Source organism: Parus major, chromosome 1 (genome assembly GCF_001522545.3).
Source record: "Parus major isolate Abel chromosome 1, Parus_major1.1, whole genome shotgun sequence".
In the NCBI taxonomy this organism is placed as follows: Eukaryota; Metazoa; Chordata; class Aves; order Passeriformes; family Paridae; genus Parus; species Parus major.
In genome coordinates, this window is record NC_031768.1 from 71750622 (window position 1) to 71770298 (window position 19677).

General features: G+C 43.1%; 1 protein-coding gene across 1 annotated transcript in view; it reads left to right on the forward strand.

Annotated features, from left to right (window-relative positions):
* The first annotated feature begins 380 nt into the window (after nucleotides 1-380).
* The window catches only part of ARHGAP20 (Rho GTPase activating protein 20), a 58421-nt gene continuing 39124 nt past the window's right edge, over nucleotides 381-19677 (forward strand). The window contains exons 1-2 of the mRNA XM_015643046.1: nucleotides 381-541; nucleotides 10569-10654. Of these exons, the coding sequence (XP_015498532.1) occupies nucleotides 440-541; nucleotides 10569-10654 (188 nt within the window). The 5' untranslated portion in view covers nucleotides 381-439. The remainder of the gene's footprint in view (nucleotides 542-10568; nucleotides 10655-19677) is intronic.

Here is a 19677-nt window from a genome sequence, read left to right on the forward strand (position 1 = left end):
CCTCCAGCGGCTCCGCAGAGCCCTGTCCCTACCGCACCCCAGCGCTGTGACCCCCGGCACGTCCCGCAGTGCTCTGTCCCTGCCACACCCGCCCCATTCCTGCCATCCCGCAGCTCCCGCGTCTCCGCGCTCCCCGCGCGCCCCCCGGCTCCGCAGCGCGCGCAGGCGCGGGACGCGAGCGCGCGCACCGCCGCCCCCCGCCACCCCCGTGTCCCCGCGCCCCCCGGAGGCCGCGCATGCGCGCCACCGCCCTCCCGCTGCCCGGCCCCCCTGCACAGAGCGGGGCTTGGCGCGGAGGAGGGGGCGTGGGCTCCGAGGGCGTGTCCCTTGGGGCGGGGCCACGCGGGGGGGCGTGGCGCGGCGCGGCGCGCCCTGTCCATGGTGCGGGCGGCGGCGGCGCGGGTGTCCCCGCGGCGGGAGCGCGGCGGCGCGGGGCTGTATGGACGTGATGTCCCCGCAACAGGAGCACCTCGGCCCGGGCCGCTCGTCCTCGGTGAGCGGCGAGAGCAGGGGCTTTGCCGCCGCCGCCGACAGCAAGAAGGTGAGGCCGCCCCCGGAGACTACACGGGAAAGCGCCCCGCGGCCCGCGCCCCTGTCCCGGAGCTTCCCGCGGCGGGCACCGCAGGTCAGCGCGGCCCCACCGCGCGCTCCGCCGCCCCTTCTCCCTGGATCCTGCACGCCGCCGTCGGAACCGGGGTCGGGGGAGCCGGCGGCAGAGCCGGGGCTGCCGGCGGGAAGGGCTCGTGCACGGACTGCCCGGGGAGCCGGGAGTGCGGCGGTGCCCACTGTGACCGAAGGGCTTCTGATGGGTGGATAACCCGGGGAGCTCGGGGGTGGTGGCTGCACGCATGTCCCGGGAGCACAGGGAAGCTGCTGCCTGGATGTCCGCGGTAGGTGAGGAGCGCCTCTGCGCAGCTGTCCCGAGGAGCTCGGGGGGTTTGCTGGGTGCTGCCCGGCGGTGTCACAGGGCTTTACTGCATGGATTTCCCGGTCATCTAGCGCGGACGGTGTTGTTGCATGGATGTGCTGGAGCGATAAGGGGGTTTGCTACATCGATTTCATGGGGAAACCTAATGGACGTTTTGCTGGATAGATTTCTGGAGGTTCTGCTCAGTGGGTATCAGAGGGACCTAGGAAGGGTTTGCAGAGTGGTTTTTCAGGGGATCGAAGAGGAATCTGCCGCGTGTGTGCCTGGAAAGAGCGAGGAAAGGGTTTGGTAGAGATGAGGATGTTTGGTGGCTACTCTCACACGTGCTTTGTGCAAGATAAATATAAGAAGCTTCCTGAAGAAGCACCTTGTGCAAAGTGGATACAATTGATAGCGGAAGAGCCTCATCCCGTCTTCAAAACTGGTTGTAAAATGTGTTTGGTGTCTCAAATTGCTTTTCAGCATCTGACATAATGAAGTGCAAAATGCTCTCTTCTGCATACAGCCAAGCACTTGTTTCTGCCTTCTAGTTAGCTGTAACAAGCGAGCTGTGATAACCAGATTTTTCCTGCTGTATAAAACAGGAATTCTTTTTTTCTCTTGGGTTTAGCAAGTGCTGTAGTGTTTTTCTATCCAAAGTAGAGCTGGTACCTTTCTGCCTTCTGGATTTTGCTTCACAATGGCATTTAAATGTATTCACTGCCTTGTCTTTAGAGGTGCACTTCAGACGACTGCCAAATAGGCTGGCAGGATTAGAATGACTGGCCAGGTTTCAGTGTCCCTAAGTAAATCTGTCCACCTAGTGACAATATAGGATGGTAGTAAAGCCTGAGCTTGTGTCCGGTCCTGTGGCTAAGCAGTCACTGGGATTTTGTTGGCCATGGCACAGCAGTGCAGAGAGAACATCCTGCTGATGTGTGTCTTTGGGCTGGGAGGTGATGCTGTGTGTTTCCATGGGTTGTGTCCATGTGTGCTGTGTCCCACCAAGCCACATGGTGCTCCAGCCTGACTGCAGCCCTGGGGACCTCTTCGCATGGCAGTTGCTGTCAATAGTGGAATGGTTGCCCGGAGAGAGTTTGGCCAAAATTTCTACTACGCTTTGCTTCAGTTAATACCTGACTGGTTTCTGAACTGGGCATGTGATATACCTACACAAGGTGCTGGAGTACCTTCTGCTGCCCAGCTGGACAAAACAATGGAGTAGATACCTTCTCCAAGTACTGTGGTCTAATTTGAGATGGCTACATCTGCAGCTTTGATTTTTAGCAAACATTTATTTCATTTTTGCTGAAGACAGAATACCATGTGCTTTCCAACCTGACAGAGCCCTGATGCTAGGCACCCATCTGAAATGAGAAGTTATGTTCAAGTACTGCGAAGATAAACGTTTTTATTGTGCAAGTTCCACTTCATTATTCAGCATTCTGAGGACAAATATTAATGGTAGCACTTGTGTTTCCTATTCCTGCTCCAAAGAGCCCACAGTCAGAGGAATGCAGACCTTGTTTTTGCCAACGCTGACAAGAGAGCAGGGATATTACTTTTTACGGATCTTGGCAGCCCTTTTGGAATTCCTCAGCGTGGAGGCACATGCAGCAGGGGTACAGATGGAGATCCTCCTGTGGAGAAGCAGCTTGAGACCCTGGCTGGGCCCTGCAGCATATGGCAGCTTTGTACACCATGCACAGCCAACACAGGCAGCCACCGACATCCAGCCAACAGCTCAGCTGCTTGTCCATGGTTGTGGTGCTTCCTTGAGACTACTAGCATGCCACATCTTTATGCCTCTCTGGGGAAGAAGATTCCTACCTTTATCCATGTAAAGGGAAGGAGTAGTCCTAATTTTGCCTGAAGCTGGATCTTAGTGACAGTTCAAATATTTCTTGTACTATTTGGGTCCTTTGAACTCTATATACACTGTATGGACAGCACTCTCTGTGTTGTCTTCCACTCAGTGCCAAAGAACCTTTTTTTCACAATACAGAAAGTCTTTTTTGGTACCAGGGAGCTTACCTTGTTTGTACTGGTTACATGCAGTGAAATGGAAGAATGTGTTGGCGAGAAATCAGTTTTGATACTGGTGACACAGCATGTCAAGTTAAACAATTTTGTTGCAAATATGTGTTTAGCATGAACTGTTTCACTTTCTGGCAAAAGCTACCCCTAAGTATGTGATGCTAGGTGACCACTGAACCTTTCTCCCTTTTTATTACCGTGACTATATTTTCTCAAATTAGCTGAGATTTGCTGCATTGTTCTGTGGTTTTCTGAACTCCTACTTTGTCTTCTGCTTGGCTGTCAAAACGAAGCTGAAGGATCACGTGCTTGATCACACCACAGAACCAGAATAGGGACAGAAAATGTCTAGGGCTTTTTTCATGTAGTTTATGTGACCATTTAAACTAATATCTTGGAAGCTGTTCTTTGCCTATTCTTGGCATGCAAAATAATTTGCACTGCTAACCTACCTCACAGTCTGTGGGAGGTTCTCTCTGTTAAAAGCTTACAAGGCACTCAAGACACTGCTAAAAGGTGACATTGAAGTGCGCTATTTTAGTTGATGCTTTTGGAAAATTCTAGGCTAGTTTCCCCTCTTTTACTGGACTTGATGGAGTGACTGGAGTCACTATGTGTGACTGACCTACGGAGAAGTTTTGTATTGACTCTTTAGCTTAGTAACCAATACCAGGAAATTGATCCAACTCTAAAGTGGATTCAACTAGCATGAGTAAAAGTGATTATACTGATAGAGCTTATTTCTACAAATTTGTCAAAACAAACTATGCAGCAGAGATGTCTTTTATGTCAGTGTAACTGTGTCAGCAGTGGCAGCTGCATCATTTAACCATATTTATAAGTTCCTGGTATTTCACTTTTCTCTTTTCAGAGGGGCTAGATTCCAACCAACCCTGAATATTTTACATAAAACAATATCTGGTAGCAAAAGGAGTCACTTATTGGATTTTTGGTGCCTCCTCGAAGATTTCAGGTAACTGCTTTAGATATTTTGGAGGCTCAGCCATTTTTAATATTTGCATCTACAGGGTCTGCGAAAAATTAACCATTTTGAACACAAATCAGAGTAGCATTTATGGTTTGAGACTTGAAATCTGGCAATTCCATCACCATAAATATGTGTTTCTTTGATCACAGATACAGCAACAGTTTACTGGCAGGGAAGAGGGAGTTATAGTGTTCCTCAACAGTGTATTTAATGGATAAATTCAAGCAAGTTAATGGCATTGGAAGAGTAATCATACAAAATCTTCATCCCTTGTTTTACTCTGAAAAGATGAATCAAGTATATATTTGCCGTTGTATTTTATCATACCTTGATTTCATGCCAATATATGTATTTTTTTAACATAAATCTCCTTAAACAGAGATTTCTTCTTCCTGCAAGACTGTCCTATGGTCCTGGCTGAGGATCCTGGTGGGCTGTTTCTAAAATCACAGCCATTAGTGCTGGAATTTTCAGACACCTAGGAACACTTCTGGCACTATTTAGTGAAGTGATGAACAATTCCTATCATCCTGCAGACACATCCTGTAGCTATTTTGTCTCTGATGATGACTGAAAAAGCCCCTACTTTAATGAAATCACCCACGAAGTGGGTCGTTAGGTTAAAATCACCTTGGTAGGCTGTGCTGGCTTATGGTAATTTAGTGTTGTGATGTGCCTCCTGGTGCTGATTTAATTATGAACTAGTGTTAGCAATCCTTCATTTCTCTGTCCATGATAGAAACTGAAAATTATGCAGGAAGCAATGTGTTCTAGTTCTTGAGTTTCGTATTCCTGGGATTTTTGTTTGCCCCTCCTGGTGGCAGTAGGAAAGAGAGGGGCACGATAAGTCATGTGGGATCTAATACCCAACAGCTGCAAATAACAAATTACTGCCTCTTTTCTTAATGTTGCTTGAAGTATGGATGTGGGATGGGGGGAAATCTCCTCACTCTGTCATCCATAAACTGCTCCTGAGAAAGTCTTTATGTACAGAAACTGGGGCAGAATTTTTTCCATGTTTTAACCTTCCTGCTTTGTGGCAGGCTTTAATGGAAACTTCGGGCTTCAACAAGACCACCACAGAGTCACTGGTCTGAGCACTGCCCTGACTCACTGTAGGATCCACAAGCAACATATTTGATGTTCCCCTCCTCTATGATGTTTTTTCTAATCTTTCATATCTTCATCTTGTGATGTAGATGAGTGGAATCTTGAAGACATCCATATCAGTCTTAAAAAGATTTGTATCCTTTGGGAAGTAGTTGGTGCAACACGTTTTGCTCTTAGCTTCTTTAATCCGTTTTTCTTTCTACTCTGAGATGGCCTTCAGTCTTTGCTGTGCTCTCTAGTAGCTGCTGTTCCATGATGATGTTCCATGATGTTCCTTTTCCATTTCTCTTGTGCCCCTACAATTGTTTTGTCCAATTGAATTACCCATCCAAAAATGGCTTTCTTTCTAGGAAGGTCCTTGTAAGTACAAGTATTCTGCAAGCATAAACAAAAGAACATAGTTTTGTCACCTGCTCTGCCTTTATGGTAAATGGTCTCTGTGGGACCTACATCACTGCTGCTTGAGCCAGCAGTTCAAATGCAGTCATCTTCTCACCCTGTTGAGATGCACCCTCATCTGTTTATGACAGCTCGAAAATGTTATAGGTCAGCATAGGTCCTTTTCTTGCTTTAACAAAGTATGAGAGATTATAGTTACTTTTGGTACTTTTTGACACCCCAAGTCTGTAGGTCTAACAAATACTGGGTTATATTATATAGGAAAATACAATCTATTGCCTGTCATAAGTGGCCCAGTGATACAGGGGTAAGAGTGATGCCCAGTTTTCTTGGAAAATTAACTGCTATATGCTGAGGTTTGTTGTGTTTTTTTGATTATCAGGCAGTTAGCTGAACTTTGCCTCCCAGTTTTTGGTAAGGATTTGTTGTCTGTGCTTTGGTTCATATCTAGCTAAACCAGGAGTGTGTGCTACAGATGTGTTTTGTTGCTCAGACAACAAGAGCAGAGTTTGCATGGATGAAATCCCTCACAGTTATTAACTTAAATACATTTAGAGAGTAGGATTTGTTAAAATCAGACTTCATTTCATTAGAAAAATAAAGCAGTGAAAGGGAGAGCTTAGCCACTTGAAAGCAATCCTCAGCTCGAGGCATTGGCACATCTGAGGGTTGTCCCTGTCACCCAGTTAAATGACCCAGGCAGATGTCCCAGCCTTGACCCATTTCTGGAGTGAGCCTGTAAATCAGAAGCCTGAAATCCCTCAGTGTCTGAGGAGGCTTTAACAAGGTTATCTGCACATTGCTGAGGAGGCATTTCTGCTGTGTTTACCTGTCACTCAGGAACTAAATAAATTTTTCAACTGTTTTGTGTGTGTCTCTTAAACAGACATCATACAGCATAGTTTTCTCATCCTAAGCTCAAACACTGCAAGAAGACAGTTTTTCCTTTTTCCCTGTGTTACTGAGCACATACATTTTTCTGTTCCCTGTCTTTGCTCAATAGCAAGGAGAGGATTGATGATTAACTAACTCTATTTTCTTGATCACCTTACTTTTCTTTTACAGTCAGTGGAGGAGAACTTCAGACAAGATGAACTGTGCCCTAAATTATCCTTTTCTCTCTGAGGGCTGAAAAAGGAGCACAGGGCAGACAGCTCAGGTGTGTGAGTCAGAGGCTGGGGGAGAGGAATCTTCCTGCATGTGTCTGACCATGGCATGGGTGAGGTAGCACAACCTGGCAATGTGGGCAGTGTGCTCCTGGGGAATCACCGTGCACAGTCCCTGAATTAGCCCGCCTGCTCTGACCTCCAGTACATCTGCAGTAGCTGCAGCACTTATTGCATAGATTTCTACCTTCTCTAGATACTTGAAAATATGATAAACACCATATATGCATTACTTAAGTTACTTGGCAACACAAAATAAATAGTAAGTACCATTATTTTTTTCATGCATTCTTTATTTAATTCATGCTCTACCATTCTCTTTAGAAGCGTGATAATAATAAAGTGCAGGAGCAGTTCCAGTTTTTCTGATCTTATTATGTGTTACCTTTTCCACAGTGGAAATCAATATTGTAACTTGGCAATATATTGATTTATATACATTTCATAGAGTACCATCATCCACTTAAACTGCGAGGTAAAATTAGTTGAATACTGGCATCCAGGAACAGATTTTTCTTCCAGCAGATGACTTGTGAGATACTTGTGCAGATTTTACCGTAATCCATAGGGGTTCTGATTCCTGAGGAGAGACAGCATATTTTCAGTGATGGTTTGCAAGCTTTCTGTCCTCAGCATGGTGGGCTGATCTGCTCATAAACTGCCTACCATCCCAGTTTACAGAACAGTGTGTCAGATTGTAGGTCTGATCAATATCTGGTATAAATTCATTCTTTTCCAGTCTACAGGCCTATGACTTTTTTATACCAGATGAGAAACTGGCCAAATACTACCACCAGTCCAACAACTGAAAATGTAAAACCTTTTTGTTCCTGTTAAAAAGTCAAGACAACCACAACCAGAAATGCAAAAAGTATGAAGTTAAACCTGAATTGGAGGGGAGGGGGCAGGAACTCAAACTTTTGAATTTGAGGAAGACAGAAATAACTCTTATTCGTCCTGACTGACAAAAGATTATCATCTTTGCATCTGGCACACTGTAAACGTTCATTATAGATACTGATTTTATGATACATTTCACATGGATGTGACTCAGCCAGCAAGTACGAGAATTTCTGTCTGTATTGACCTTTCTAATATTTACATGAAAAAATAGGAGGTAATGATGTGGGACACTTTGAGAAATGCTTCTCTGTGTCCCATGCTTAGATAATTGGTCAATGCATCTCCTTTTCCTCCCAAACATCTGCTCTCACTACAGCTGTTCAGGATATATCTCCTCTTCTCCACATTGCCATCCTTGCACATAATAAAAGCAATAAAAATGAGGATAGCAGGCAACTGGATCCAACTTAATGAAAAGTGAATTTATCCTCTCCCTTCTCAAAGTGAATCAATTCAAGTTGTCATGAAGGTCACTTATTTTCTTTTCCCAAACTCTGTACATAGCAAAATAAAAATAAAACACCCCTTTCTGTCTGTAATCAATGTCTCTGTGTAATGTGTTTATTTGCATACAGCTGACCTGACTCACTTGAGTGCTGTGAATATTTTCCTTTTCTCATCAGTGATCTTTTTATGTTTCGAAGGTATTTTTTTTTTCCTGTTAAGATTTGTTTAGTAGCTGTGCTAAGACTTTGCCCAGAGAGGCTGTGGAATCTCATCCTTGGAGGAATACAGACCTGTGCTGGAGGTGCTTGAATGGGTCTTGCTGCCAGCAGGTTCAGAGAGACTGGATCACAGACCTGCTGGGGTCCCCTCCCACCAGGATTCTCTCTGCCAGCTATTTGAGCTCTTAATAAACTTGCTGTGGTCTAGACTTTACTTTGGTCTTCAGACATTTGAGTCAAGACTGGGATCTCGCTGGCACAGGCATTATTCAGCACTGCTTACCCAAGTATTAAGAATAAAAATGCTGTAATTGCCATAGATTTAAAAATACTGTAATTTTTCCAGCGGCTTTCTTTTCAGACCTGGAGATCTCTTTGAAAACATAACGAACTTCCAATGAATTTGCAGGAGCTGAGATGCTCTGGTTTTTACCCCAAAAAAAGCCACCTGCTCAGTAATGAGTAAATTGCAGTAAATTTCCCACTGGGCATTCATGCTTTATATAAACTCCTAAAATCTGCCTGTTGAGTGACATATGTGGCTGGTCTTCTGTAGCATGTTACACTGCTTTGTTACACAGATCTATTTTTGTCTTTGTATTTGCAGGTATGCTACTTTTAAAACCTCTGTCAGCTTTTCAGATTTGCTAGCAGTAAGACAAAAAGATTTAATTCACTAGAATAATTTATTTATTTGTTTTAAAAAAACAAACTATTAAAAACGGGCATATCTCTTATTAGTAATCTCTTATTATCCAGTTATAGTGCAGTTGGAGACAGCTAAATGTTCCCAGTCTTAATTTATCTGTTTTGAGAAGGTTATTTTTTGATAAAATAGGGAGTAGGGGATAATTTTTAAAGGTGAATTGAAATTACACCGTTGAATTCGTAACAATTGCTGCACAAAAGCTGTAACTGAGTGTCAAAACAAGCATGCTCTACATCAATAAAGAGAGAACCAAAAAAATGACACAATAACAGATGGACTGCTGTGAGTAAAAGAAGTGCACTTGTCAAAAGCAAGTAAAATATGCAGAGTTCAGTTTCTCTGAGGGAAGCACACCATGCACCTGCCCAAACAAAATGTATGCCATGTCCAGCACATACATTGGCAGAAAAATCAGTTGTTCTGACTGTCCTGACATATTTGTCCTCGTAGTGAGTGGTTATTTTTGGTACAAAGGAAGAGAGTCATGCTTTTTAATTAGCTGAGAACAAGAGACTTCATGACTGTCAGAGGTTCACCTGTTTATTGGCTCTCAGTGGTGGCCAGGGCAGTGTAAGGTACCACTGCATCATTGGATATTCTCCTGTCAGGGTCTCAGGAGGAGCTTGACCCTGGTTCTTTTGTTCATCAGTTTATTCTGAAAAGTATTTGAGCTAAATAAGGTAACAGTCACCCTTCTGGTGGAGGGTCAGTGAGAGGAGAGGTCATGCACCTTGGCAGCAGGCTGCACAACCGGTTCAACACAGCCCTCCATGGTTAGGGCCAGGACTACTCGGTCCTGCTTCTGTCTGCAGGAGGAAGACTGAATGCATCGTGGTGAATACATTTGTGTTCAGGGAAATGTGTGTTTTTGTCTCCTGTGGGTGCTTTTGAAAATTTCTACCTCTGGGGAAAACGGTGGTATTTATTTGTTCAGTATTTTTATTGTAGTGTTCAACTTCACTGACTAGAAACCCGTGCTCCCTTGTTAGCTACTGACATTTTCATCTCTTCCTTTTGCTTTTTCTTTTTTTTTCCCTGTGGTGTTCTCTGTCTTTGAGTGTCTCCTTTTTCTCATTCTCATATTAGTTCTGTGCTAATGACTGTTCTGCCTCTCCCTATTTTATTTTTCTCATATATAATCAGGAATGAAAAAAATGTCATTGTTGGCTACTGAGGGGCAAGATATGCTCCAGATAGATTAGCAGGGAAGGAAAATGCTCTCATCTCTAAAGATTTGTTAAAAAAGAGTAGCCTAATGTTGTATGTAAGGTCAGATGGGTAGAATCCAAACCTTAATTTATGGTAGATGTCAGATCTGACACAGAAGTGTATGAAGCATTTGAAACTTAAACCACCGCCTGGATATTTGATAAATTTAAAGCACAATAAATTACTAAGAGACAAAAAAGTGGTTGAGAACCAGCTCTAGATGTTTATTTCATGTGTGCAGGGTACCTCAAGTATCTGTATATAGACACTAATTTTCAGCTTTTCTTTACACTGGCTTTCTGGTAGTGCTCCTGCTTTTCTTACCGTGTGATATTTGCCCCCTCCAGGGTTGCTGAGGGCAACAACTTAGCCTTATCCCCATGGTCTGAAATTGGAGTCTAGCTCCAGTCTGTATGCATGCAGTTACTGTTCTGAATCTCACCTGTGATTTCATTTTGATTCTCTTTCCAATCAGAAAATGAAGAGTTTGGCCCAAAGACGCCAGTCTGCACCATCTTTGATCTTTGTCAAAGCACTCAGCAGATCTAGATCGGCCTCAAGGTGAGTCAGTGAGTTTTGCAGTTCCTCAGCCCAAAACTTGGAAGGTTTTTGAACTGTTTTCCACACCAGGTTGTTCAACACCATTCAGGCTCCTTGGTATCTGCACAGCTATAAAGCCTGCTGAAAGATGTGCCAGAACCAGCCCAGGCATGAGGCTGGTCTCCTAGAGGGGGTTTCCCCAGTGCTGCCACACTGAGCTGTTTATACCTGACTGGGTGGGCAGGGCAGCTCTGCAGTTTGTAACTGGGCATGCAACATTTGGGCTGCTCAGCTGTGACCAGTTTGTGACTGGCTGTGATTGATTGCCTGCTGCTGAGATGGGATGGGTGGAAGATGAATGCTTGTTGCCTTGGACACTTCCACAGTGTCAGGCATAACTCAGGGTTGTTGATTGTAGAATTGCACAATTTAATTTGAGCTAAGATTCTTCCATCATTGCCTGCTGCATGGTACAGGCTCTCCAGGGCTCTGGCAGCACCTGCTGGTTTAGTACGATGCTGTGGACAAGGATCTGGTGATCACAGCCTTCCCCTGTCCAGTATTAGCACTTGAGGGGTCGAATAGGTTGGTGTTAAACATTCAGCCTTTTTTGTCCTTGTCTTCTGCCAGAATCCTCCCTCCCTCCCTCCCTCCTCCAATGTAAAGCTGCCATAGAAATGGAAGTTTCTGTGCAGCTAGTTCCCTGTCCAGCCCCAGCCCTGACCTGCCATTTGAACTGCTCTGCATACGTAACTTTTTTCTCCCTGCACTACAGTTCATTAGACTTTAAACTTAGAAAATGTGTTTATCGAGAAGTGAACCATCTGGTAGACTGTTAATGCTTCCAGCTGTGCATTGCTCTTTATGAAGAAATGTTATTGAGGGAAATAAAAGTATGGCTTTGTAAGGAATATTTTCTCCTACTCTGTGATGTGTTAAGCAATTAGTACGTGAGCTTTGGAAAATTTTTTGTCTTTGATCTAATTAATACCTGGTTTGACATCATGCAGAATTGCACAGTATTTCAGAAACCTGTGAAAGTATGCTGTGAAAAAATCAGAGTTGAAAAATAGGAAGGTCAAAATCCATTTACCTGCTGGTATTCAGACATGAATATTTTTCTTCAATTCTACTTTTTAAATTTACTTTGTTGCCTGCTCCATAAGTATCAGAAATAGCTGGAGAGACTCTGGGTGTAATACACGCTACATTTTCACCTATATAAAAAATTATGCTTTCTTAAGTGTCTTGTTTGTATAGCCCAGATCAGAATTATTTCCAAATCTAGTGTGTGAAAAGATTCTTTTGTAAGACCAGTTGGTAGAAACAGTGTGGTGGAGGGGAATGCATTTCCTTGTTCTGCAGTAAGCAGTACTTATCCTATTCGACAAATGATGTTGTTTTCACAACTGATGGATGCTGCCTCAGTCATGTTTGCCTGTGGCATGCAAAATTTAGCTGTTTCTGTTGTTTTGAACTGAAGTCTGTGGCCTTTGTGAGAGGTATTGGGTGAAGTCCGAGGACACTGAAGTCGGAGCAAGTGATTTTGTAGCTTCAGTGTCCTTCAGTTTAGAGGTTGACGTTTTCAATGGTGTTTATTATTGGTGACAGGAGCAGCAGTTCTCACCTGTGCCTGACTTCCTTGTTTGGCTGTGCAAAGCACATTCCTCTTCATCACCAAACTGATGGACGAGTTTGATCTTTCCACTCAGTTTGTTGTGTAAATGCTTGACTCTGGTGAAGTGCTTTCTCTGAAGGAGAGCTGAAGAGCAACAAAATGACTTCTCATGTTTTCTAATCTCCTCCAAATGTTTTACCTCAGACCTGTCTCTGCTCTTAGTTCTTATAGACACAGCCAGTCTGCAAAATCTATTATTCTTCTCTGGCAGTGAACCTTAATACTGGGACTCCATAACACTTACTTGTTAATGGTTGATTAATGACTTGTAGATAATAAAGCTCCTATCTGAAGTTAAGAAACATCTGTGAGGGATTTATTTGAATACTCTCACCTCAGCAGCTGGCTCACCTCAATATTTGTTGAAATTAATGAACAAGTGCAAAGTTTAAAAGGACAGGAAATACTTAGAAGCCGAGTCAGTTTGTGTTTTTATTCCACTTTATATGTCAGGTGTCCCGGTTTATATACAGGGCACTTTCATAAAACGTAGTGGCACTTTGGACAGACTTACTCTGAGGCATTTTAAAGTTTATTAATGGTATTTATTCAAAGAAACCATTGTGACATCTGGAGATGGCTATTTAGCATTCAGAGGACTAAGGTTTTTGATGGTAGTGTTATCGTGGCTGTGATGACACAAGGATGTGAGCAAGACAAGATGATCTAGCTGGAAAAACCAGATACTTGTTTGTGCCACTGTCCTCTTACCCAGTCCTGAAAGAGAAACAAGTCTGAAAGTCTTATGTGCTTAAAAGTTTGTCTTTTTCTCCAGTTGTATCATTTGGTTTAATGAATATTCAACCTTTTTTTATAAATCTTGCCTTGACTTGTCAATCATATAGAAGGAGTAGCATGATATTTGCCTATAGAAGAATTTCTGGGATGGCTGCATGGCATGGTGGTGCACAGAAGGGAAACTGTGCTGTAATCCATGCCTCATTTGACTTGTACTTGCAGGCAGAAGAGGAGCACAGTAAATATTACAGATCCTATAGTGGAATCTTGGCCCTTACATCCAAGAGATGAAGATATGTACACCGCTGTTGCCACATGTTCTTGTTTCTCTTCCTTTTTTCCCTGTACATCTTTTTCATCACAAAAATGTGATGAATAGCCATGTAAAGACTCTGCACATCATCAGATGTACTCTTCAGAAGCAGTTTGAGCAAGGTTATTGTAGAAATACATTGGAAAAGTAAGCTTTTGGTATTTTTCTTGGCTCATATTCAGGTGCAGAAAAAATAAATTTGATTGATAACCCCATTAATGAGTATGAAATCGGCAAAGGATTTGGGTTAGTTATATTTGTCCTCAGACTTGTTCTGCAGTTGTAATTTTCCTCTTACTTTTTCTTGGTGTCTTTCAGTGAAACATGCACAATTTAATGATACAGTTCAGTGCAATACAAATTACATGCTTGAAGCAGAAATGTCTGAGGCCTGGATTTAAAGCATCAGCTATTGTCATCTCAAATAATTGATACAGAATAATAAAGACTTGTTTCAAATCAAATTTTCAGCTTCTGTTCTGCTGTCCCTCAAAACAATTTTCACATGTGACAAAATGCAAGTTTTTTGCTCTGCATTGGTGGTCTTATGCTTGCATCTCTAATATTTCACAGGAACAGCCAAACTCTGGGCTGCAGTTGCCAGCAGCTTCCCCTTTCCTATTGCACACCTCAACAGATCTTTGAAAGTGATATTTTTACATTCTGAAACCAAGTAATATAATTTCACAATTTCTGAGTCTGGAAGACCATTTATAGATCTGTGTCTCTACACATTAAAGGTGTTAAAATACTGAAAATGTAACAACTCTTTTTTACAGTATGAAGAGTGTTTATGATGTTATTTTGGTGTAAGCTGGAAGCACAGGCTTCTTTTTAAAAAAAATCCCAAAGGATATTTTTTAGAAAGTTTTATGGACAAATCCCTAAAGAACCTGAAAAGGAAGTTCCTAAAATGTTACCCCTACTCAATTTTGTTATGAAGCTTTTATGGTTGAAGAAGTAAGCTTGAAGTTTGAAGGTAAAAACTGAAGATTTCACAAGTTTCCAAGGTGTTTTCTCCCCTTGTTTGCATAGAAGTAATGTTATGCCATTCACAGAGAGGCTGTTTTTCCTTCTTCAGTGCACAGTGATTCTGGCATGTCATCTTCTAGGGGTCCCGTGCCAAAGGCTAAATATCCCAGATAACAAAGATCATATGTGTAATCTAGTAATACATTCCACTTGGCATGAGTCAAATACAGAGTGTTCCCAGAGTCTTGGACATTGTGTTTCAGGGTTTTAGTTAGAAGATATGTGGATGATCCAAGCTATTTGACTAGAAGAAGACAAAAATAGAGACTTTTAATAAATGTAAACTGCCAGAAGGCCTTAACTGTCTCTCTTTCACAGGGAAGATGAGTAGTTGGCGTTTCAGGCAAAACCGATGGCAGGCAGGAAAGGGATAAAGTCCATTAGTAAGTAACAGGTAACCAGCTTGTTAGATAAATATTTCAGCTGTGATAATTTTGCTCGTTCTGCAGTCATTTCCATGCTAGTGAATAACTTTGCTCCACAGTGCAATCTCTGCACGGTGCATTTGGAGAGGGAGCGCAGGCCGCTGGGCCGCGCGTCACGGCCGTTTTTACCTGCTGGCTCAGGACGAGGCCTCGATGCAGAGATGCTGCCTGCTCTCCTGTCTGCCCGTGCAGAGGTGCGTGTTGCTCTTGCACAGCCCCCAGGCACCCTGGCAGTATTTGCTGGAGTGTGGACTGTGGCTGGCACCTCCCTGGCAGAGAAGTGGCACCATGGGCCTGGGCTGCCATGGCCTGGCCGGCCGATGGTGCCGCTGCTGGTGGGGACATGGCCTAGGGTCAGCCCTGCGGTGGCACAGGACAGGCAGTGCCTCGCCCGTGAGTTTGCAGGGCTGTGAGGGGCAAAGGCCACGCTCTGTGTGTGTGTGCCGGTTTCCAGACATGCCTTCCACACGTGGTCAGTGGGAATTTGCCTCCACAGCGGCCGCACGCCGCCAGCGGGGAGAGCAGGGCTTGGAACCAGAGCGGGAGTTGGCATGGACAGGTACCAGCCCGGCTGGCTCCAGCGAGTCGTCAAAAAGGAGGAAAAATCCTATTCCTAGAGACTCAGTCACCAAAGCAAATGGGTCTAATTCTTAGATTTAGTTCAGTCCCAAAACACTTGATCAGGATTTTTTTCTGAGACTTTATTTCATGAAAAGTTTTGATGCATTTTATGCTTAATCCCAACGGGCAGAAGTCTCTGTATGAGACCTGCCCTGGATTTCTCCCCTCAAGATGTCATGTTTCCCTGGTAAGGTAAGCATACATGAAATTGTAGAAAAATAGTATTTTTTTTTAAATTGCTATTTTGTATTTATTGCTCTTCCTTTTTAATGGAATTACACATTAAAGTAAAACAACTTGTGATGATATTCTACAAGTTGTCACTTTCTAGTATATCTAATTCATGTTTGATTAAAGCTAATTATAACACTGGAATATTGCTTCCTTAAACCATGTGTTTGAACACAAAAGTTACTTTTACATAATAATAGCTGAGGATAAAATTTTATTAACTGTTAACAAGGTGACCTTTCTGAGGCCTCAGATGACCTTTTAACTCAGAGATTGGCAATCCTGCCCTTCTGCTGCATTTTTTCTGTTATGTTTTGTGTGAGTGTATATGTGCATATGCTTGTTTTTGAAAAAACCCTCAGTTCTTCATTTACGACCTACAAAACTGGCTTTTAGCGATGTTTGTACATCTGGAGATTGAAATGAGCTGCAGTTTTCAGAGATACTCTGCTTTTTTATTAAAAGGAAAGTACTGGAGGTAAGAAGAAGGAAGGCTTGGAAGCAGGATTTTGGAGGGATTGGAGTTTAAATAAGGGATTAATTTTACAATAAATGGCTAATAGTTTAACACCAGTGCCTTAAGCCAGTTCTCTTTTGGAGCAAGTTGTGGCAGTGTGAAGACAGTGAGGGGCAGTGTGAAGACAGTGAGGGGCAGTGCTCATCAGGATGAGTGCAGGGCTCTGCTTGTCCAGATGTCTCAGTGTCCCCTTGTGTTTTTGGCTGCTTGGCAGCCCATTTAAAGGACTTTTTGGATTAGGCCTTGAGGTCTGGCAGAATGCAGGTGTTGTCCAGCCGTTGTGTATTGCTGATTTTAGACAACAAAATCTCTGCCGAGTGACAGTCTGACCAAGCAGTTTGGGGAACAGCATACCTGAGGAAATCACAGACCAACTTGCTCAGTCTGCTTTGTGATCATTTATCTTGTGTAAACAAGCAGAAAGGTTCTAATGATGTGCAGGCTGATGTGCAGCCTCTGGTGGTCTCACCTCTGACAAGGGCCAGTGTTAAATACCCATTGGACTCTCCTCTGGGCCAAAATGGCATTGCTTCTCCTGGCTCAGCTGCAACCATGTGGTGCACAAAGCTGCTGGTGAGGGGTTTTAATCATGTTATGGGAGTAATAATCTGTATTTAGGTATTTTCTGTGCCCATTATTTAGTGTTTGAGTACTGGGGGCTAGATCCAATAAAGGTTAATAAGCCTCAAGGGCAAGATTCTAAACCCATGACAGAAAGATATCTCAGAGGCTTCCTGACCTCTCAAGTGCCTCTATTCTTTAGACACTGTCCTGCTGACCAGATTGCTTACCAAACACCTGAAGTTTTGCTTTTGCACGTCCCAGTACAGCATTAACTGCTGGCAGCTCTGAACAGGTAATTATCATCATAAAGCATAGAGATGTAGGCGATCCTCTAACAGCTTTTTTCCCCAGCTCAGATCACTAGCAGAGTAGGAACCTCTGACTAATCTGCCCGAGTAGCTATGTGAAAAACTTGTTGAATAAATAGGTGGGCAGTTAGTTATGGTGCATGTGGCTCTGTGCATGTCCATAAGGAATCTGGGTCACTACGCTTGCCACAGCTGGTAACAGCTGGTAGCAGCAGGCATATCAAGTAATCTCTTCACTGTAATAGGATAATTCCTGTGCTGTTGTACAAGTATCAAAATAAAATTCAAAGCCCTGTACTCAAAGCAAAGCCAGATTTGTTCCTGTTAGAGCTGGATAGGTGAAGTGACAGTCCTGTCTTCCATGTTGGCACCCATATTGATCATCCCTCTTAGAAAAGTGGTTCGTACAAACTGAAGCCAGTACACAGAGGCTGAGCAGATCCTCTATTCAGGTCTGTGGTGGGGCTTTGTGGAGTTCACCCCACTGTGTCCCACAGTTCTTAGAAACATAGGATGGCTTGTGCTGGAAAAGACCTTAAGATCATCTAATTCTAAGCTCCCTGCCACGGACAGAGATACCTTCCACTAGACCAGGTTGCTGAGGGCCCATCCAACCTGGCCTTGAAGACTTCCAGGAATGGGGTATCTGCAGCTTCTCTGGACAACCTGTGCCAGTGCCTAACCACTATCACAGTATAGAATTCTTCCTAAGATCTGATCTTAACCTACCTGTCTGAATTGCTTCTTCAATAATGGGAAAATGAGAGCCTGAAGGGGAAGGACTATTGAGCAGTGAAACTTTGAGAGACCATGAGCAGCCCCACTGGTATTACCCAATAATTGAGTAGGGTGACTGACAGGCAGTAAACCCAGGCAGTCAACTAGAAAATGCCATTTCCCTTTTGGAAGGACATGGTCACACAAGTGCCTTACTTGTGCCCATCTACAGCCTGTGTGACATGTAGCTGGAGATGTTAGGGTCAGCAGAAACATGTAGGCTCATTGACAGCCATTCATGATGGTCCAGAAGGGATTTCTAAACCAGTCTTTTTACCTCATGTGCACATCAGCTTTAAATAACCTGCTTCTGTAGAGATATGTAGAATGTCCTAGCTCTTTTTGGTAACCCAGAATTCCTGGCTGTTATATGACCTGTGCTAAACTCTTGTAATACACTTTACAAGAAGGTATATGAAAACCTCTTTTGAATAAAAGGTTAGTTTCATCCATGAGGTAAGTCAAAGTCAATGGAGTTAAGCCAGGCTTTTAAATGTTCCAGTTATGATTAAGTGGGATTAATTTTCCTAATTGCAATTACTGCTTCTCAAAATGTTAAGGTAGGACAAAACCTTATCCCTTCAGCTGACTAAAATAATACTGGATCTCCTGGTGGGACTGAGATCCCAGAGTGGTCCTCTGTATTCCTCTTCCAAACAGGTTGGAAGAAGTTTGGTTGGTAGTAGCAAAGGTAGCCTGTGCATCCAGGATTCTTACAGGCCATGAGAAGCTCCAAAAAGTCCAGATAGGCATGGTGCAGAACTGTAGAGCTGGGATGTTAAGTCTTGGGCTTTTCTTTCCCTTCAGTTCATCCTACTTTTTTCGTATTTTGTTTTCTTTATTATCTTTCTCTTTTTCCCCCCAAAAGGTCACTTTTCTTGGTGATTTTTTTTTTTTTTTTGTCTGAACAATGAAACCTCTGTTTGGGTAGACAGTGCTTGGAATGGCATTTCCCTGGTTCAACTGCAAAGAGAGAGTAACTCAAGGTGGTGCTGCTATGTCAGTAAGTAAAAGTGAGTGGAAACTGCAGTGGTGAACAGAGGATTGATTCTTCCAAAGGCCAGAAAGCTTTTATTAACTTCTGTATGTGAATGTGTCCTCTCCCAAATGCCTCCCTTTCTCAGGGGTTGTCCTTAGACCAAAGCCCCTTTAACTCGTTGGCTGACTGGAGAACACCCACACTGCAAGAGCTTTTCAATAAGATTTAAATAACTTGCCCTAAATTGTTTTCTGGTGGAAATAGGCAAAATTGGACCAAAACGTGTGGTGCTAATTTATACCAATAGAGAATTTTTGCCCTTGAGTTAAATTTTCAGAGTAAACACCTTGCAGCTGTTTGTTAAAATAAAACAAGAAGTCTTGGAAGCAAACCAAACCACAAGCGTGTTTCCTGTCTCCAGCCTCCACACTGTAGTGCATGCTTGCTCTGCAGAGAATATTGTCCTTTTGGCTATGTAAAAATTACTTAAGTGCAGCTTTGTTTACAGTTAAGTTGCCAACCTTCCGTCCTGCAAAGTGTGAGGATTTTGTTTTAATGATGCATTTTACCCTACAACTATGATATGTTTTACTGCCAGACTACAGAAAAGTAGTGTTATGTGCCTCAACATCTGAAACGTTTGGTGCAAACCACCTTATTCTTCATAATAATTTTTATTATGTTTGATGAGATTTTGACATCATGCAGAGATGATACAAGACAATTTTTAGAATCCTATTATAATTTAAGTTGGAATATTTTTCTCAATATATATTTCATTAAAATGCACACACTGAATTTTAGAAGCAGAGAAGTGATACCCAATTTCATAAATACAAGTTTTAGCTTTGATTTCTGCCC